Source organism: Phyllosticta citriasiana (assembly GCF_038021145.1).
Source record: "Phyllosticta citriasiana strain CBS 120426 chromosome Unknown IWZ02scaffold_8, whole genome shotgun sequence".
NCBI classification, from domain to species: Eukaryota; Fungi; Ascomycota; class Dothideomycetes; order Botryosphaeriales; family Phyllostictaceae; genus Phyllosticta; species Phyllosticta citriasiana.
Genome location: NW_027117285.1, coordinates 1,627,094 through 1,645,551, shown reverse-complemented (window position 1 = coordinate 1,645,551; position 18,458 = coordinate 1,627,094). Strand labels below are relative to the sequence as shown.

Here is an 18,458-nt window from a genome sequence, read left to right as displayed (position 1 = left end):
TGGTGCTTGGTGTAGATAGGTAGGTGGGTGGGTAGGTGGGTAGACAGGTACAAGACATTACCGGAACGGAATTTCGGAACGAGGGTTACGGCATTGTTGGTGCGGTAGATGGGTAGAGAAGATGAATGGAGGGGAAAAGGGAAAACGTAAGAACGCCGACCGACCGAGTCTTTATTCTTCTTCTACTTCTTCTTCTACTTCTTCTTCTTCTTCTTTCAACCAGGGCAGCATATACATGCAGCGTGATGCAACAACGACAACGACGATAACCAACGACGGTAGAGAAAAGGAATGTCAATGGACCAACGAATCAAACAACGAAGAGGAAAAAGGAGAGCAGAAAAAAACCAACACCACAGCGATAGGAGGGAGGACTATGCAGCCCACTCCCACACATCAACACCCAACTTGAGCACCGCAACGGCAAAATGCCCGCCCAGCGTCGGCCGCCCACGAAAACCCTGCGCCGTCTCGCCCACACTTTCTCCCGCCGCCCAATAGCGGTCGCCAAACGGCGCGGTGTTCTTCCCATTCGCAATGAAGGCGTAAAGATCATTGACAAACATTGCCTGCGCGTCAGCCTCGACGGTCGCCGCGGTCCAAATCTGCCAGTCGGTCTTGCCCCAGTCGACGGCGCCGTCGATGGCGACGCCGGCGGCGCCGCGCACTGTGGGATAGAAGGCCGATGTGGCGCTGTATGTGGCGTTGGGAAAGGTGGAGAGGGAGAAGAGGACGTCCGGGTATACGTTGAAGACGAGGAACCAGCTGCTGTCGCTGTACGTCGTTGTGAAGTAGGACTGGCCTGTGGTGGCGTCGACTTCACTGCCGAGCCCGTCGCTCGTCGTCTCGTTGCCGCCCCAAATTGCCTGCGCGAATTCTTGGCCTGTGGACGTGTAGTTGGCTTGCCACGTCAGCTTGCCGTACGCGGTGAGGCCGACGGCGGCCTTGACGCCGAGGTTGGTCATGTTGGTGAAGGCGCCCAGCCCGTCGTTGGTGCTGAGTTGGTTGGTCGGGTACAGCCCGTTGTCGACGAGGTAGTCGGCGTATTTTTGGAACAGCGCCGCGTGCGAGCTGGCCCACGTCGTGTCGCCCGTCGCTGTCTGATAGGCGAGCGCCAGGATGAGCAGATTGCCCGACTCCTCGATCGGCATGGCTTCGTCGAGCCCATCGTCGTGACCCGTGGCGTTAGGGTAGTGCGTCCCCAGGTCGTGGATCATGTACGGGTTGGGATATGCCCCTGGAACGCATTAGATGGCGGAGTGCGCTTGTAGTGGCGTCGACTTACCGGTCTCCAGATACGCAAGCACGGGCTCGAGCAGCAGCTTGATCAGGTTCGGAGCAAACTCGTACAGAAAGGGGAAGCTCGGGAAGATGATGTCAATCGTGTTCAAGTTTCCATTGCTGGAAATCTCCTTGATGAACGCATACGGCGCGCTCGTGTCCAACGAGTTGCCATCAACGGTGATGTCGATGCCGCCAAAGATCTGGCGCACAGACAGCTCAAGGATAGCCGTGTAGTTGGAGCCGCCAGACGAGTCGCCCACGGACCGGATCTTGGCATCAAACGAATCGGCCTCGTGAATGGCGTCATCGTAGATGTCGAGAAAGTAGGAGGCCGCACCGACGGTGTTGGGGTTCGCGGCGCGGTAGTATCCCGTGTAGGGGGTGCCGCGGTAGTTGATGGCGTCTTCCCGAACATATCCAATGGCATAGACGGCGCTAGCGGACGAGCTGACGATCCCGAGATCAAAAGCAAGACCGACGACGCTGCCGCTCGACCAATCGCTGGTCGAATTGGTCAAGGCACCGCTGCTGACGAACTGGCTGCGAACTGTCGACGCAGGGCCAGACTGGAAGGAGTCGGCTCGGGCCGCGTACACGGCCTCTCCCCACCCGGCCATCTCGGCCACTTCCGAGTAAGTGACCTGGTTGTTGGATCTCACCTGCCAGACATGCGTGGCGCCACTCGTAGTTTGGTTGAATGTGGACAACGCCGACTGGCCCGTCCACGTGTCGTCAATGTCAGAGTAGACTTGAACGGACGGGGTCGCGCCATTTCTACCGCTTGCCGTGACGGTCAGGAAAGAAAAGGGCAACGACTGACGAAGCAGGTTGTTGGGAGACACGGGCGAGAAGAACTCCAACGAGATGCTGGCATCACCCGCGGTCAAGTCAAAAGTGGACCGCGTCGAAGTGAATGACCCATTGACCACGGTAGCCGACTGGGTGTCGTCCTCGGGGGACGGAACACCAAACAAGTTGTAGGTAGTCCCATCAACCCGGGCAATGATGGACCAGTTGAGGGCATTTGCGTGCCAAAATTCTGGTTGGGCAGAGGGCAGATCCGCAGCTTGGTTGCCAGGAAGCCATGCTGACGCAAAGTTAGCTCGTGTTGACGCGCAGACAAGGTGCGGCTGAGAGCCACACCAAGAAGCTAAGGGAGCCACCCGTAGCTGGCTAGCAGCTAGCTGCTGATGTGGGCGGGCATGGCATGATGAGGTGCGGCCCTCAAATGCGGCAACCAAGAGACTCACCTGAAAGGTACGGGTTCTTGACAGCCAATGGAAAAGACGGAGGCAGGATGGGGCTCCATGTTGCGGCGCTGGTTCTAGCCACGAATAGCGAAAGGATAAAGAGCCATGCCTGGGCTGCGAGAGCTGCCATTTTTTGATAGAAAAAGGTCAAGAGGGGGCCGACGCTCAAACAGCAGCATCCAACAGTGAAGAAAATAACAGACGCCAGGCACAGGAGGAGCGTATATTTAGTCGCGGCCCAAGTTTTCTGGCCTCCCCTACCTGCCGCCTTTTTGCGTAGCGGCAGGAGGGGCAGCCTCTCGGCCTCGAGTGAGACATGTCGGTGGAGGCTTGCACCCTTGGCGGGCCATGTGGACTGTTTGACGAATGCCGCCATGGCTGCGGGCGATTACGAGCTTGTGCGGGTGGCAGCGAGTTAGCCGTGGCAGTTGGACCCAGGAAAGAGGCACTTGGATGGAGTGCATATCCAGGACGGGAGAGTAACGTATGAAAAGGCTGGGCATTGGAAGATCCCTACCTGGAGGCGCCACGAGAAAGAGTTGCAAGAGCGTCGGCAGGTTGCGTCAGCCAGGATGATGGCATGTACGTTGGCTGTGGATAGCAAAAAGACGTGCTTTGGGAGGGTGTGTGTGTGTTGTGACGGGAGATCCATGGCCAGGTCCACAGCTGATGTAACTCGTCGGCGTGAGGACCCAATAAGCTACTCGACCAGTCCTTGTCCATGTCCCCGACCCCGACTCGGGCCACGGACGTCTCCCGACGCGGCAGGCAGATCAGGGCAACCGCACCGCCCCGGACCTCAGGCTCATCAGAGCCTCCTTGGACTTGGGATACACACGGCGCCCGTGTCGTGACCGGTCGCAAGCGAGCCAGCCTGATGAGGTCTTGTCCTGGCATGTTTACGTGCCCTCACGTGCTGTCGGCCGCACCGCTTCATCGCTCCTTGCTTGTCCAACTCGAGGTGCAATCCATCCATCATCCACCAAGACTTATGCCCGTTGGGCTTGTCTTTCGACTCTAACTTTATTCTTGTTCTAATTTTGCGGCACCTCCCGCCGCCTCACGCCTGGCCCGTCTGCCTCTCGACGAGTCAAGCCGGGCCCGACCTCTTCCAACAAGTGGCATTCCGTCCGGTTCGGTTCGGCGTCCAGGATTCCTCAGGTGCATGTACTGGGACAGAACGCCTGAGCGCAGCGTGCCAAGCGCCAGGTTCCCCGCGGCCCCAAGGATTCCACCACGGCAGCCGCAGCGGGAGACGGCAGACGTTCGCCAACCACGCCCTAATTGATCGCCCTCGTTTTGAGCATATAAACTCGACTGCCAAAAAGCAAAATGTTGTTGTTGTTGGTCTGGTGAATATCCTTTGCCGGCTGCTGGCCTGTGGCTACGTCACATGGTGGCTTGTGGGGGCCATCACTGGAAAAGCCAAGTCCCTTGTGGATCCCCGCGGCCGTCAGCAAACCTCCGGAGCATAGTTCTCGTCATGCATCCTCCACACATGGGCTGATCCAACTCCTGTATGTACTTTTGATCCCCAGCGAGCTCGATTCGGTACACTTGCGACCCACTTGCTGTGCAGCTGCCCCTCTTTTGTTCAGCTGCCAATTCATGTGCGGGGAGCCACAGCAACATCCAACAACGGATTCGGCCATCGAGAACAGCCTCTTGCCCAAGGTAGCATCTCTCGCTGTTGAATGCGCGTGCTCAATGTTGGACTGCATGATCGGACGTGGCATGCGGCAGAGGCATTAGCCCTTGTTCCACTGCCTCGTGCGATTCCAGCGAGCCACTTGGCAGAACCTCAACGGCTTCTGTTCGGATGTTAGCGAGCCGGACACCTCTGCCGTGCAATAAGTGAATGCAATGCACTAATGTAAGCACCGGTTTATACTCTTAGGCGTGGAAAAAGAAACTTGCCCAAAAGCAATGAGCAGATCCGGGCTTGGGGCGCAGTCAAAGCACAATTGATTTTGGGCTCAATGGGATGCGTCTACGACACTTTTCCATGGCGCAGCGCCATCCCCGTCGCAGCCCGGACAGTGGCTTCCCAAATCCAGTGAAAGGAAGGGAAAGCAAATGCGAAGCTTTTGGGAAACAATGTTTGGTTTGATGAATTAAAAACTTACAGATGTAGATCTCTATATGAGGATGACGAGTGCATAAGCTGTACGCGACAACCAGACGTCACGGCGGGATATTGAGGAGGTTCAAAACACCACGGTTGGAAAAGTTCACTCCTTTTTACCGGCTGCTGCTGCTGCAGCTTCTCTCTTGCGCTGGAGATACCTCTCCTTGGCACTGCTGATTTCGTTGGTCGTTTTGCGACTCTTTGCCGCATGCTCGAATTTGGCAGCTTCTTCAGCCTCCTGGTCCGCAGCACGCTTCGCTGCTTGTTCGAGCTGCTGCTCTACCAGTCGACTCTGGCGTTCTCTCACCGCGTTCCTATTGCTGTTGCGGCCCTGGTACGACTGCTGGTGTGACGACGATGTGCGCGACGAGGGTGCGGGTGCAGCCGAGGGTTGCTTGGGCTTGGGCGCAGTATTCAGACCAGCAGTGAGGAGTTGGCGTTTGTCCGCAACCTGGCCTTCATCGTTGATCATCACGTCAATGCCCTTTTCCTTCATCTCCTTGGCAAGTTCGGCGTCGCTCTTTTGCTTGAGCTCCTCCTCGCTGGGAACTTCTAGAGCGCCCACCTGAGCCTTTTCAGTAGCCTGCATGGCTTCCTGGTGCTTCTTTTCTTGCTCGTCCATCATGTTCTTGTAAAAGCCTGACATGCCTGGACCACGTTTCTTGCGTTCTGCCTCTTCCTTGCGCTTCTCTTCCTCCTCCAGCTTGAGCAAGTCCTCTTGTTGCTTCTTATAGGCCTCCGTCACAAACTTTTCCTTGTCTGCGAATTCATCGCCCTCAGCCTCTCGTTCGCGCTGCAGCAACTTTTCCTTGGCGCGGAGCTGGTCGCGCTTGCGGACCTCGGCAGAAGCCAGCAGTCCCTCCATGTATTTCGGCTTCCTCTGCGCAGCTTCGGCGCGCTCCTTTGCCTTTTTTGCGGCATCGTTTGCATGAAGCGCATCGTACGCGGCGTCGTAGTCGTAGATGCTGGGGTCGAGCGCTTCAGCCTCTTCCTGCTGCTTGCGCTGGTTTCGCAGGCTGGACAGATTCCCGTACGGACTGACTTGGGACTTGGTGGACGGTTGCTTGGACATGGCCCCTTCTTTAGGACGCGGTTTCAATTTGGCGGAGGAGGAGGCCTTGGATGACGCGTCCAGGTCGAAAGCGCCAATCTCTTCCACATTGTTGTTGGCGCTGTCGTCCTTGTCTGTGTCGGAGTCATCGCCGCCAAAAAGTGCCTTGGGCTTAGCCCTTGAAGGAGCTTGTCCGGGCTTCTTCTTGATGTTGAGCCCGTATTGCAGACTCATGGTGTATTTTAAGGAGGAAAATCGTAGAGCTCGCAAGGTGAAGCTTGAACAAGTTCTTGGCTTACGTGCACGGATAATCATCGGCAATCTCCGCGCCTCCAACTTGAACGTCAACTCACATTTGTCGAAGAAGGCTATCACGACAACTGCTTCCAGCATCACTTGCGACATGCGCTACAAAAATGACTTCTCCTACTGCCGCAGACGACCAGCCGGATAAGGAATACTCACGAGCCAACCCATCCAAGTTCCGCTTCAAATCCAAGCGCTCGCGCAAAGAATGCGACGACGAAGACCTCGACCATCACCGCTCGCGGCGGCGCAAGCACTCTGACGATGGAGCCGAACCCTCAAGACACGACGACGATGACCAGCGCCGTCGGCGTCACCACCGTCGGCACCACCACCACCACCGCAGTCATTGCAGCAAGCGCCAGGAAACTCCACCGCAGCCCACAGCTCCCGCCGAACCCACAGAAGAAGAGCCGCTCTCCCCCAACACCGCATTCCGGCTCTCCCTCTTCGACGCCATGGCCGACGACGAAGGCGCGCTCTTCTGGGAAGGCGTCTACGGCCAACCCATGCACACATACCCACGGCTCTCGGCAGAAGAGGGTATCGACGGGTTTCTCGAATCCATGACCGACGACGAGTACGCCGAGTACGTGCGCACCAAGATGTGGGAGAAGACGCACCAGCACGTGATCGAAGAGCGGGAGCGGCGCGAACGCTCCCGCGAACGACGGAAGGCGGAGGAGAAGCGGCGGCGAGAAGACGGCGCACGCAGAGAGCGCGAGAGCGAAGAGTTCCGGCGCCGCGTCGACGAGAGTTTGCGGCGAGGCGAAGCGAGGCGCGAGGGCAAGAGGTGGAAGAGCGTGTGGGACGCGTATCTCCAACGCTGGGACGACATCATGAACGCCAACAACGACAACGACCCTCAGGAGCAGAGCGACCGCCGCGCACCGAAGCACGTCTTGCCCTGGCCCGTCGAGACCGGCTCCCTGCGCCACGTCAATCGCGACGAGGTCGAGCGCTTCTGGCTAAACGTCCCCGTCCCCGACGGCGCGCTCACGGACACGCTGAAGAAGGAGCGCGTGCGCTGGCATCCGGATAAGATACAGCAGCGCTTTGGCGGCGGCGTGGATGAAGCCACCATGAAAGCCGTGACGGCCATTTTCCAGGTCGTCGATCGGTTGTGGTGTGAGATGAGGGAGAAGGAGAAGGCTAAGGAGTGATTATGAGATACCGTACATTTCCATTTCAATAGATCAATGCAATGTTTAAACACAGGCAAACGATGCAAGCGTACCTGGGTATCATTCATCCCGCCCTCCTGCTGCGCGTGAGCCTAGAGACGTGTCTCCATCCTAACATACATCATCCTACCCTACTTTTACCCCTCCCTCATGACCACAAGAAGCCTTCCGTTCTCCCGATTCCTCCTCGCGCCCTTCCAAAGCCTCTAGACTTCCGGTTTTCCATCTTGCCTATCTCCCTGTCTCTAACACCTCGTCACCACATGTCTGACAGTCACGCCCACAAAAACCAGAGCCACCCAATCACGATTTGCTGAACAGTCGGATATCTTCTACCTAGTGCAGTGCAGACGTCTTATTCTATTGCAATTCTCATTTCAACTATTCCCCACCACTAGCAACAAGAAGGCTAGGTACTATGTAGGTAGTTACCTACTTTCTGCTCATTTACTTCGGTAAGACCAGACAGACCCAGACCGGACCCTGACCCAGACCCCATCGCCCGCAACTCCCATCTCCCAATACCAGTCACTCCACCAGTCACTCCGTCCACCAAAGCAAAAGCGCAGAAAAGAGAGAAGAAAAAACAGCCGCAAATTGTTTTTGGTCGTGACTTCGTCGCCCGCTGATGCTAGGCAAGAACTACTACCACCATTACCTCCACTGACAGTAGCAGAAGGAATAAGTAGTAGGAGCAGACCTGTGGGCAGGCAAGCAGGCATGTTCTGATAAATTACAATGTGATTGATTGTCGAAGAAGTTGCGAAAGACGAAGTAGACCAGCCAGCCAGCCGAACCAAAGTCGCTGTACGCGTGCGTGAGTGCGCCGAGTTGTTGGTTGATGCAAAAGTCGAGAGCGAGCAAGCAAGCTGGAAAACAGCAACGACAACAACGCGGTTGAGAAAAAGTCACGACGCGACGACGAGAACGATGCACAGAACGACTTAGCGCGGTTCGGTGTGGACGCCACGCTTGACGGCGCACTGGTCGGCGGCGTAAGTGGTCTCGACCTTGTAAAAGTCGATGTCGCGCTTCAACAAGAACTTGAACGCGTTGGCGTTGGTGATGTTGAGGAAACGAAATTCAGCGAGACGGACCTGAGGAATGCGGTTAGTATTTTCGTCAAGTAGGGCTTGAGGGGAATTTGTAGCTTACTCCACTCTTCGTCTTTCCGAACAGGACCTGTTCCACCTCCCTGCCGTGGGAGGCGGCAAACTTCTTCAACTCGCCCTTGGTCCATCCATCGGGGACGCCAGTGGCAAGGACGCAGCGGGTGACCTGGTTCTCCCAGGCGTAACGAAGGAACGGGTGACGGGGGCTAGGAGGACACTTCTCAACCCTGATGAGGCGCTTCTCATCGCCGGGGTAGGGAATGTGATTGGCAGTGGCCTTGTAATACTTTCCGCAGTCTTGACCGATCAGAAAGTAAACCTCAGCAGTGCTCTCTCCGCGCTTGTAGACGATGCGGTCGAGTGGACCACCCCAGACGAGAGCCTGAATCTCAACTTCAGTGATGTTGGTCGGGAGATTGACCAGCTTGACAACGCGATCGGCTTCGATGCCAGTGTCATTGAGCTTCCACCAGGCGGGGATACGCGTGGCGCCCAAGTCGACAAAGCTGTCTTCGTCGCCAGAAGATTCCTCATCGTCGTCATTGTCTTCGACCTTGTCGCTGAGAGACAGCCTAGAGAGCTCAACCTCGGGGGCCTGGATCTCAAGCTCGGGCTTGATGAATTCAAGAATCGTGGCAACGTCTTCAGAAGACAGAAACTCGTTCTTGAGCATCTCTGTCTTCTCAGCAGCCTCGTCCTGAAGCGTCTGGGCCTTTGCCACCAACTCGGACTTGCTCTCTTCAAGCTGACGAAGGTCCTTGTCCATACCCATCTTCGTCGCCGACATGCTAGAAAGCTCTTCTCCAAGAGTGTTGAGCTGTTGCTTCAGCTGAGCGTACTCAGCCTCCTTGGCATCAATGCTGGTGTTGAAGCTGTCGAGGTCCGAGGTCCGCTGATCAATCTTGTCGTCAGCCTGCTTCACGAGAATTCCGTACTTCTTGTCGCCGTCCTTTGCGTAGGCTTGAATCTGAGCAATGGCGTCAACGCGCTGCACCTTCAGGAGCAGCTGGCGTTCACGCTCCTTACGCTCGGCCTCTTCCTTCTCAGCCTGAATCTTTGCAAGGCGTTGGCGCTCACGCTCTTGTTCCTCATTCTTCAGTTGAGCAGCACGCTTGGCTTTCTCGCGCTCCAGACGAGCTGCCTCTTCTTTTGCCGCCTGGATCTTGGCAAGATGCTGAAGTTCACGCTCTTCGTGCTCCCTTTTGAGCTGAGCAGCACGCTTGGCTTCTTCTTCGCGCCTCAACTGCTCGCGAAGCTCCGCCTCTTCTTGTTCCGCCTTGAGCTTCGCGAGAAGCTGACGTTCATGCTCACGACGCTCCAACTCTTCTCTCATCATCTGGATTCTGAGAAGACGTTGGTGCTCACGCTCTTCCTGCTCCTTTTGGAGCTGAGCAGCACGCTTGGCGGCCTCCATGCGCTTCTCGCGCTCCCGACGCTCGGCTTCCTCCTTTGCGGCCTTGAATTTGGCCAGACGCTCACGCTCATATTCCTCCTGTTCTTTTTTCGACTGAGCATACTCGGCTTCCTCAGCCTCGCGCTTGATCTGTGCTTGGAGTTGAATATCGGCTTGCAGGGCACTCTGCTGCTGCACGTTCTCATCGTTTGTGGGAGGAGCCTGAGGAAAGCGCTCTGCATTGACAGGCTGGAAAGGGTTGTACAAGGTACTGGGGCGCTTGGGAGCGAAACGGCTGTTGCCCAAGCCGAACAGGCCGCCTAGTCCTGGAGCCATTGTTGCGCCAATCGAGCTTGATCGTAACGTCTGGGCGATGGCAGAAATGGGCAAGTTGTAGTTTGGAGACTTTGACTCAGATCTGAAGGTATCGATTGAGCCTGGCGCTTCCAACTCTGGTGTGCCTTGACGGGATGATGCCAAGTCACTCTCGACAGCGAATTCCTCAATATCAACTTGAGGAGGGTAACGAATTGGACAAGGACAAGTCGCGGAGTCGTAGGGACAGGCGCTACACGGAGAACTGGTGCTGTCGCGGCGGAGAGTGGGGCCTGCTTTTGACGGAGAGCTGTTTTGGATGACCTTGAATGAGTGGACTGTGCCTGGGGGAGACTTTAGAATGGACAGCAGAATTTTGCCTTGCTTGTCCAAGCTCTCGCAGCGTTGGTCAACCGCAGTTTTTTCTGTGCTTGGGTCAGCTTCTGATTCATCAAAGTAAGTAGTCTGGGGTACAATGCGCGGCCTCGTGGTCGTCATGTTGGGGAATGTCGTTGACTTTTGGGCGTTTGAGAGAGAGAATTGGTAGGAGGGTGGGGTGTGGATTGACACAAGCTTACGTTTGGGAGAATCCACAGGGCTCTTTTCCTGGAAGGGGTCTGCCGACGCTGGAGTTTCTTGAACAGACGCCGAAGGAACGAATGAATTCGCTCTGGCCGAAAGGCGATTGGGCGATTGGTACCTGGGGTTGACCGGGCTTGCCTTGGATGGCTTGCGCGAAGCGCCCGAATTGGCCTTTGGGGTTTGACTCGATGTGACCGGCTTGAGCTGAGGCTTTGACGGTTTAGTCGACGGGGATAAGTTCAAGTCGAAGTTGAGACGCTGCAAGAAGGTCGCAAGGTTCTCTTCTGAATTGTCAGCCATCTTGACGTTGGCAATCAGACAGCGGGGCGAGTGGTGATGTTTGAAAAGGTAGCAGTAGAGCAGATGGACTTACAGCAGACGGGATGGTGTTGGCTGGTCCGTGCGCGCGTAGGCGAGTGTCTCGAAGGAGCGATGGTGGTGGTGTTGGTTTTCGGTGGTGAGCGGGCGGAGGAGCAGAAAAAGTTCAGGTCAACACGCCGAGCAACAACGACGACGACATGATCAAGACTCGGCGACAGCAGTCTGCAAGCGGAACAGTACATCGTCTTTCATGACTGCATCCTCCCAACAACTTCGCCAGAGGACAAAATGACCTCGTGGCGGGGTTGTTACTAACGGGGAAGCAGCATCCCAAACACCAGGCTTCCGACATTTCGAACCCAGTCCCGAAGACAAAAGAAAGGCCCAGTCTCCCATGCTCTTGGGCACTACATCCAACAGTCTCTCCCCTCCCCCTTGATGACGCTGCCCGGCCGTTTGTAGGCACGGTACGGGCTTGGAGAGAACAGCCACGCGAAGAGATCGACACGTATTCGAGCTAAAGGACCAAATCCTGAAGACGACCCGGATTTGGTGTGCCTCTTTTCAGAAATCTTGAGGTGCCAAAGCTTGCACATCTGAGTTTGCCCACTTTAGAGTACAGCTACGTTTCTTTCGACATTGTGACGGAGTGCCAAGGCGATTGGCTGGACGCCACAGAGGTCAAGATGGCTGGTGATCAGAAGCGCTTACGCAGCTTGGTCAAGTGCGCCACGGCCAACGGCGTGCGAATTTCTCTTGCAGGCTACAATTACAGGGGCACCCAAAAGCTGGACAGTCGCGTGAACGGAGAGCTGTGGATAATGCCAACGATGTGCACCACCAGGGCGCAATTTCAGACGTGAGTTTGACGTCACACCGCCGCGCTCTCATGGCCGACAGAAAAGCGGAACATTCGAACGTGATGGGGTGCCTGGGCACATTTGGCAGGGTGGCAGTGAAGAAGCGTATTCGTACAAGGTTGTCGAAATTACACGTCGGGAGTGGCAGCAGGCGGCAGGCGGCAGGCGGCAGTCAGCAGCAGCAGATGGCGGGACATGATGGAAAGATGGCTGGATGACGGCGACGGTGAACAAGTCGAGGGACAGGAGAGGAGAGGTGGAATTGCGGTGGTAGAACTTGAAGTAGCAGAGATGGACAGAGACACGGTCGCAGGGAGGTCCCACAGCCCTATAGGGCCCCCCGCGTACGCAGCCAATGGGGGGCGGGCGAGGCGACAGGCGGGGAAGACGAAGACGCAAATAGCCGTTCATTTGTCATTTGCGGGCTTTGGCTCCTGCTGAGACGGCCGGAGCAAAAGTGGCAGGGACCCTGAAACTCACCATCACCCCCCCCCCCCCTCGCTGCACTCACTCACTCACTGCCTGCGTGTCTGGTCTGGTCTGGTCTGTTCCACTACCACCACTACTACCCAAGAGTCAACACCAGATATGTGGCTGGTCCCACCCATGACCCCATGGCATCAACTGCTTTGATTTTTCGCCTCGCCGCTCTGCTCCAAAATAATCTCCGCCCTTTCTTGCACGCACTGCCTCGCTCGCTCATCATCGCCGAATCCCCTGCCTTTTTGCCAAGATACCTTACATAGCCTATTCCACGGCCCCCCCCCCCAGCCTAATTTCACCCACCAACCTGTCGCTCTCTCCTCTCCTCCAACTTAACATCCCACTTCGACCTGTCCTTCTCTACCTACCTACCTTCCTTCTTCTCTGCATGCACCGCTAGCATGCCATTCAACCTCCCTTTGACCCGTCAGCGCTCGCCGCGCTACGAGCCTCTGCGCCCCGACTCGTCCTACTCCGACGACGACGACGACTCTGACGATCGTCCCTTCTCCGCTTTTGGCGTCGACACTCCCAAGACTGATGACTTTCCTGAACTCGCCGACCGCTCTTCGCCATGGACAATTGCACATTACATTCCCGCCTTCAGAGGCTACCAACTGGCTCATGTCTACCGCTACGGCAGCATGGCTACGCCCCGAAGACCGCGCCGAACTCTGGTGCGGGGCTTGCTCTGGGCTTTCATACTGTTACCCTACATTATCGTCTTGCTCGTCACCACGACCATGATCCTGAGGCCCTCGTACACCCATGCGCCGGCGCACTACAAGGACCTTCGCGAGAGAGCCACCACTTCGCTGGCTCCTGGCCGCGGCAACATCAACAATGAGAAGGTCTTCATTGCGTCTGCAGTATACGATGACAAGGGCAGTTTGTTGGGCGGGCCGTGGGGCAAGGCCTTGTTGGATCTTGTTGACCTTCTGGGCCCGGAAAACGTACACTTGAGCCTTTACGAAAACGACCCCGACGACGAAGCCAAAGCGGCGCTCGAAGATTTCAAAAATCACGCTTCCTGTAAGTAGCTCTGTTGCGGGTGTGTGGGCGTCGATTAACTTTTTCAGGCAACTCTACCATTGTACACGAACATCTTCCCCTCGACGAGGTCCGCCGCGTTACTTTGCCCAACGGCGAAAAGCGCATCAAGAGAATTGCATACCTCGCCGAAGTTAGGAACCGCGCCATGAGGCCGCTGGACACGACCGACGTCAAGTTTGACAAGATTCTCTTCCTCAACGACGTCTACTTTGACCCTGTCGACGCTGCCCAACTTTTGTTCTCCACCAACATGGGCCCCGACGGCCGCACCAACTACCGTGCCGCATGTGCCGTTGACTTTGCCAACCCCTTTAAATTTTACGACACGTTTGCCAGCCGCGACCTCGAGGGCCACAGCATGGGCCTGCCATTTTTCCCCTGGTTTCCCGACGCTGGTTTCGCCGACACCCGCAACGATATCCTAGACCAGCTCGACGCCGTGCGAGTGCGCTCCTGCTGGGGCGGCATGGTGAGCTACGAGGCCAAGTGGTTTCAGTCTCCCGCCCACCTTTTATCCGCGGATCCCGTGTCTGGAACCGCCTTTGGCGTCGCCCTAGCGGCCGGACACCTCGAGTCTCAGATTCCCATTTCGCTCGAGAACAACGAGACGCACTCGGCCATGCGCTTTCGCTTCGAAGACCGCACCTTTTGGGATGCGTCCGAGTGCTGTCTGATCAACGCGGACCTCCAGAGACCGCGCGACCCTGCCGACCCGCACGCGCCGTCGGGCATCTATCTCAACCCCTTTATCCGCACTGCCTATGACGAGCGCACCCTCTCATGGCTGTGGATCTCGCGCCGCCCGGAGCGGCTCTACTCGCCGATCCACAACATTCTGACGCGCGTCCTGGGACTGCCTGGCGAGAACCCCCGCCGCATGCAGGAGCCGGGTAGCGAGATTGTCGAGCACGTCTGGCAGTACAACCAGCCATTCGAAGAGGGCAAGGACATGACCGGCCAGTGGCGCAACGTCAAGAGCATCGCCGGGCCCGGCAGCTACTGCGGGAGCCGCAAGCTGCTTGTCCTGGGCGAAAATGAGGGTGAGAGCCGCTGGATGCGACTGCCGACGCCACCCGAGCTGCCATGATGACGACCAAGTAGCCTGACCTGTCTTGTTTCACTTGAATTCTTCTTTTCTTTCTGTTGGTGTTTGTCCTCTTGGATCAGGCTTGCGGCGTCCCTACTCGTCTTGTAAATTTTTGTTTCTCCCTTACCCCGTTTATATGCATAGCGGCGGCGTCTACGCTTTTTTTCGGCGGTTGGATTGCGGGTCCTTTTTCTTTCTAACCATCGTCTTGTGAACGTTGGAGGTGCGCGGCGTTATCGATTGATTTGATGAGAAAGAGAGAGAAAGAGAGGGGAAGAATGGCACGGGCGACACCATACAAAAAATTTCTTGGCGATTCTCAGAATGACAGATGGCGCGGAGGAGAAAGGGAGCGCTGCTCACTTGGGCTGTTTCTCTTCTCTTTTCTGTCTTTCTGTTCCTCTACACGCACGCGTGCGCCGCTGAGCTAGCTCTTCTCGCGGCCGCGACGACCTTGTCACGACCCTCCTACCCACCAACCTACTTGTACAGATACCATACACTACACACGTCAATACACGCCAGCCAGTCAGTCAGCTGCGCGTGCAGCCAGCGAGCGAAACGAGTGGGAGACTTGGCCATGTGCCGGCAGCCAGAGCGGTGACTGGCAGGCTTGTGTGTTCTGTTCCTCGCTCGCTCGCACGCGCACTCGCTGCAATTGGATACGCGCGCACGGCGTGGTCTGTAATGCTAGTTTCTCCACATGCATACAAACACTGCTGCTGCTGCTGCTACTACTTGCCTCCATGACCCGCTGAAATCAAAACACAGCCGAGTCTTCTGGCGCTTCTGACGCATCATTTCGCGCATCCCCTCGTCCTTTGTCGCTTTCGCGCAGCTGCTGCAGCGCGGCGCGGGTGGGTTTATTTCTCAGTTGCCATTCTCGCGTCCCTCGCTCGCTTGCTCGCTTTCGCCGGCCACATACATACATCCATTACTGTACCGACCTACCGTACCTACATATGTAGGCAGCCGGCCGCAGCAAGGTCGAAATCACATGGGTACCCCCTGCTCGCAGGGACAGGGAGTGCAGTGGAGGTATGGATGGCCCTGTATAAAAATAGGTGTGGAAAGATGCCGTGTGTGTGTGTGTGTGTGTTAAATATAGCAGCGCAGGTCCAGCAATCCGTGCGGTGTCTAGGTAAGGTAATCAAGTATACAGAGCGGAAATGTTGCGCCCGTCTACTCCCTTCCCTTACTTTGTGTACTTGGGTTCTTCTGATGTCTCTCGTGGGGCGATGCGTGCGATTTTCTGATGTGGAAGGAGATGGTGAGGTGAGTGGGACGGTGGTGCCTACCTACCTACCTACCTACCTACCTACCTACCTACCTACCTACCTAGACTGGGGGAGAGTGGAAAGAGAGAGAGAGAGAGAGAGAGAGAGAGAGAGAGAGAAATAATTGACGTCACCATGCACGATTCATACCGAGATGGATACCTTGGGCCTCAGCTGTGAGGCTATAGGTCTAGCGAGGTTCTTGATTCGTCGCCTAGCGTTGTTGACCTGCCTCTTTAGCTGGCTAGCTTGCATGCGCATCAAGTAGGTAACTACATGTGCGGGGTCTAGAGCGGAGACGAGTGAGTGGGTGAGTGAGTGGGTGAGTGAGTGGGTGAGTGAGTGAGTGACGTGCAGCAAGCATGGAAACTTCATGTTGGTCGGTCGGTTGGTCACTAAAACCTCAACTGTCCGGTGGACCAATACTAATAGATAACAGGTACCCTAGACGGTCAGTCATGCAGGGATTACAGCTTTTGAGCTGCTAGGAGAGACCTAGGTACCCGTCCTTTCTTTGCTTACGTACGACCTAATGCGATGATAGAGCTGGATGCCCGCCCGGTTGCAATTGCGAGCGATTTGCAATATCCATCCTCCGCCTTGCCTTGCCGCTCAGCTGCGCGACGCTTCGTGCGGCCATTGTGTATGTATGTGAGCTGGACGGCCCGACGGATTGCTCCATTGGCTGGCTGGCTGCATTGAGCCAGGGGTGGACGATTTCGCAGGGTCCACATTACGACTACATACATACCTCCTTCTTGCATCAGACAGACAGCCACGACGATGGACCCGCAAACCCAAACCCCCTGAACACCCCTGGACACCCCCATCTCCTCAATTCTCCCCCTCTCCACTTCCGCCTCCCCAACCCAAATCCTCCTCTTGCTTCTCCTCCTCACCACCCTCTCGCTCCTCCTCCTCCTCGCCCTCTACCGCCTCCACCTCCACCCCCTCTCCCCCTTCCCCGGACCCCGCCACGCCGCCCTGACCTCCCTCCTCGAACTCCACGACAACGTGCTCCGCAGCGGGCGCTTCGTCTGGCGCATCCAGGCCTGGCATCAGCGCTACGGCCCCATCATCCGCATCGCGCCCAACGAACTGCACATCTCGGACCCGTCCTTCCACGTGCAGCTGTACGTGGGCGGGCATGTGAGACGCACGGAGAAGAGCGCGTGGCATGCGAAGTTGTTTGGGTCGACGGCGACGACGGTGGGCACTGTGGCGCATGAGACGCATCGGGAGAGGAGGACGCCGTTGGAGCGGTTTTTCAAGAGGGCGAATGTTGTTGGGGGCGACTTGGAGGGGGTGGTTTTGAGGGGTGTTGGGCGGTTGGGCGAGGTGTTGAGGAGGAAGGCGAGGGGAAAGGGGGAGTGTGTGAATGAGGCGACAAGTGATGTCGTCAATTTGTCTGCGGCGCTGGCGGCGTGCAGTGCGGATATCGTCGGCGCGTGTGCGTTGGGAGACGGGTTTGGGTTGCTGGAGCGCGAGGATCTGGGGGAGAAGTGGTGGCGGTTGATGTTGGTGTGTCTCTCTTCGCTGCCTACCCTACCCCTCCTTTTCTATTACACTCTTCCCTCCTCATGCCTCACGAAGCGTCCTTTGACGGAGATTGGGTTTGAAACTTGCGGACTGCACTGACGCATCGACGATAGGATCTCAGCCGCAACACGCACCTGATGAAGCACTGCGGCCTCATCTACACCCTCTTCACATACCTCCCACAGCGCCTCGTCGCGCTCCTGCACCCGCTCACAACGCAGCTCTTCGCTGTACAAAACAGCATCAAAGCGCGCATCATCGCCGCCAAAACCTCGCTCCAACAACCTCCTCAACCATCCCCAAAAAACCACCACCAACCCCAGACCCTCCTCCACACCCTCCTAACCACTTCCTCATCCCTCCACCCAACCACCTCCGCCCTCGCCGACGAACTCTTCACCCACCTCGGCGCCGCCACGCTGAGCACCAGCCACGCGCTCTCCGTCCTCCTCTACCACATCCACGCGCACCCACCGCATCTGGCGCGTCTGCGCGCCGAATTGGTGCCGCTGTACACCTCTGCTTCTGATTCCCGTCCTACTCTTGCAACCCTGCAATCCCTCCCCTTCCTCACGGCCTGCATCAACGAGGCGCTGCGCTTGAGTCACGGTGTCGCGGGGCGGCTGCCGCGGGTCGCGCCGGATCGTGACATCCTACACACTTCTCCTTCTTCTTCTTCTTGTACCTCTCCCTCAGCAAACGGGGATAAGAGTGAGAAGCGCAGGTCGTGGCGCATCCCGAAAGGCACGACGGTCAGCATGACGCACATGTTTGCGCATCTAGACGAGGCTGTTTTCCAGCGCGCGCGCGCAATTTCGTGCCAGAGAGGTGGTTGGAGGTTCCCCAGGGGCGTGGGATGAGCTCTGGCGTGGATCCAAAGAGACACTTCACGCCCTTCGGCCGCGGCAGCCGAGCGTGCGTCGGACGCGAGGTGGCGATGGCGGTGATGGCGGGGGTGGTTGGGGAGGTGGTGGCGGGGCTGTGGGTGGGAGGGGGAGGCGATGCCGATCTAGGAGGGGGTTCAAGAGGGGAAAGGAACGGTGATGGTGTAGAGCTGCAACTCTACCACACGGGAAGAGAAGAGGTGGAGGTGGGACGTGATTGGTTTGGCGGCGTGCCGGAAGCGGGGATGGGGTGTAAGGGTGTGAGGGTTAGGGTTGTGAGGGGGGGTGGGGGGAAGAAAATAGATAGATAGGGGAGGGGAGAGGACATTGGATGTGCTACGTTGTGGTG

The 18,458-nt window shown here is 57.0% G+C and overlaps 6 protein-coding genes across 6 annotated transcripts; 3 read left to right on the top strand and 3 right to left on the bottom strand.

Annotated features, from left to right (window-relative positions):
* Positions 1–374: 374 nt before the first annotated feature.
* IWZ02DRAFT_470384 (uncharacterized protein) lies at positions 375–2,664 on the bottom strand (the record flags this gene model as incomplete). Its single annotated transcript, XM_066768797.1, has 3 exons — positions 375–1,237; positions 1,286–2,434; positions 2,535–2,664. 3 exons carry the CDS (start codon positions 2,662–2,664, stop codon positions 375–377), a joined length of 2,142 nt encoding a protein of 713 aa, XP_066621961.1.
* A 2,101-nt stretch (positions 2,665–4,765) lies between these two features.
* On the bottom strand, positions 4,766–5,947 carry IWZ02DRAFT_470383 (putative nuclear speckle splicing regulatory protein 1 like protein; the record flags this gene model as incomplete). The annotated part of the gene is made up of 1 exon (XM_066768796.1): positions 4,766–5,947. The coding sequence occupies one exon, from the start codon at positions 5,945–5,947 to the stop codon at positions 4,766–4,768; it is 1,182 nt and encodes a 393-aa protein (XP_066621960.1).
* Positions 5,948–5,989: 42 nt separating this feature from the next.
* Positions 5,990–7,274, top strand: IWZ02DRAFT_455041 (uncharacterized protein). The gene has a single exon (XM_066767760.1). The coding sequence runs from the start codon at positions 6,130–6,132 to the stop codon at positions 7,180–7,182; it is 1,053 nt and encodes a 350-aa protein (XP_066621959.1). The 5' UTR covers positions 5,990–6,129; the 3' UTR covers positions 7,183–7,274.
* A 762-nt stretch (positions 7,275–8,036) lies between these two features.
* On the bottom strand, positions 8,037–11,016 carry IWZ02DRAFT_301720 (uncharacterized protein). The gene is made up of 3 exons (XM_066763947.1): positions 10,602–11,016; positions 8,359–10,448; positions 8,037–8,300 (listed from the first exon to the last, which is right to left on the bottom strand). Exons 1-3 carry the CDS (start codon positions 10,903–10,905, stop codon positions 8,148–8,150), a joined length of 2,547 nt encoding a protein of 848 aa, XP_066621958.1. The 5' UTR covers positions 10,906–11,016; the 3' UTR covers positions 8,037–8,147.
* Positions 11,017–12,670: 1,654 nt separating this feature from the next.
* IWZ02DRAFT_521589 (cryptococcal mannosyltransferase 1-domain-containing protein) lies at positions 12,671–14,575 on the top strand (the record flags this gene model as incomplete). The annotated part of the gene is made up of 2 exons (XM_066770794.1): positions 12,671–13,301; positions 13,349–14,575. The coding sequence occupies 2 exons, from the start codon at positions 12,671–12,673 to the stop codon at positions 14,407–14,409; spliced, it is 1,692 nt and encodes a 563-aa protein (XP_066621957.1). The 3' UTR covers positions 14,410–14,575.
* Positions 14,576–16,607: 2,032 nt separating this feature from the next.
* On the top strand, positions 16,608–18,420 carry IWZ02DRAFT_379431 (cytochrome P450; the record flags this gene model as incomplete). Its single annotated transcript, XM_066765039.1, has 4 exons — positions 16,608–17,207; positions 17,369–17,870; positions 17,922–18,063; positions 18,087–18,420. Coding segments are annotated over 4 exons (1,578 nt in total), but the record flags the coding sequence as incomplete, so codon positions are not given.
* Positions 18,421–18,458: the final 38 nt, after the last annotated feature.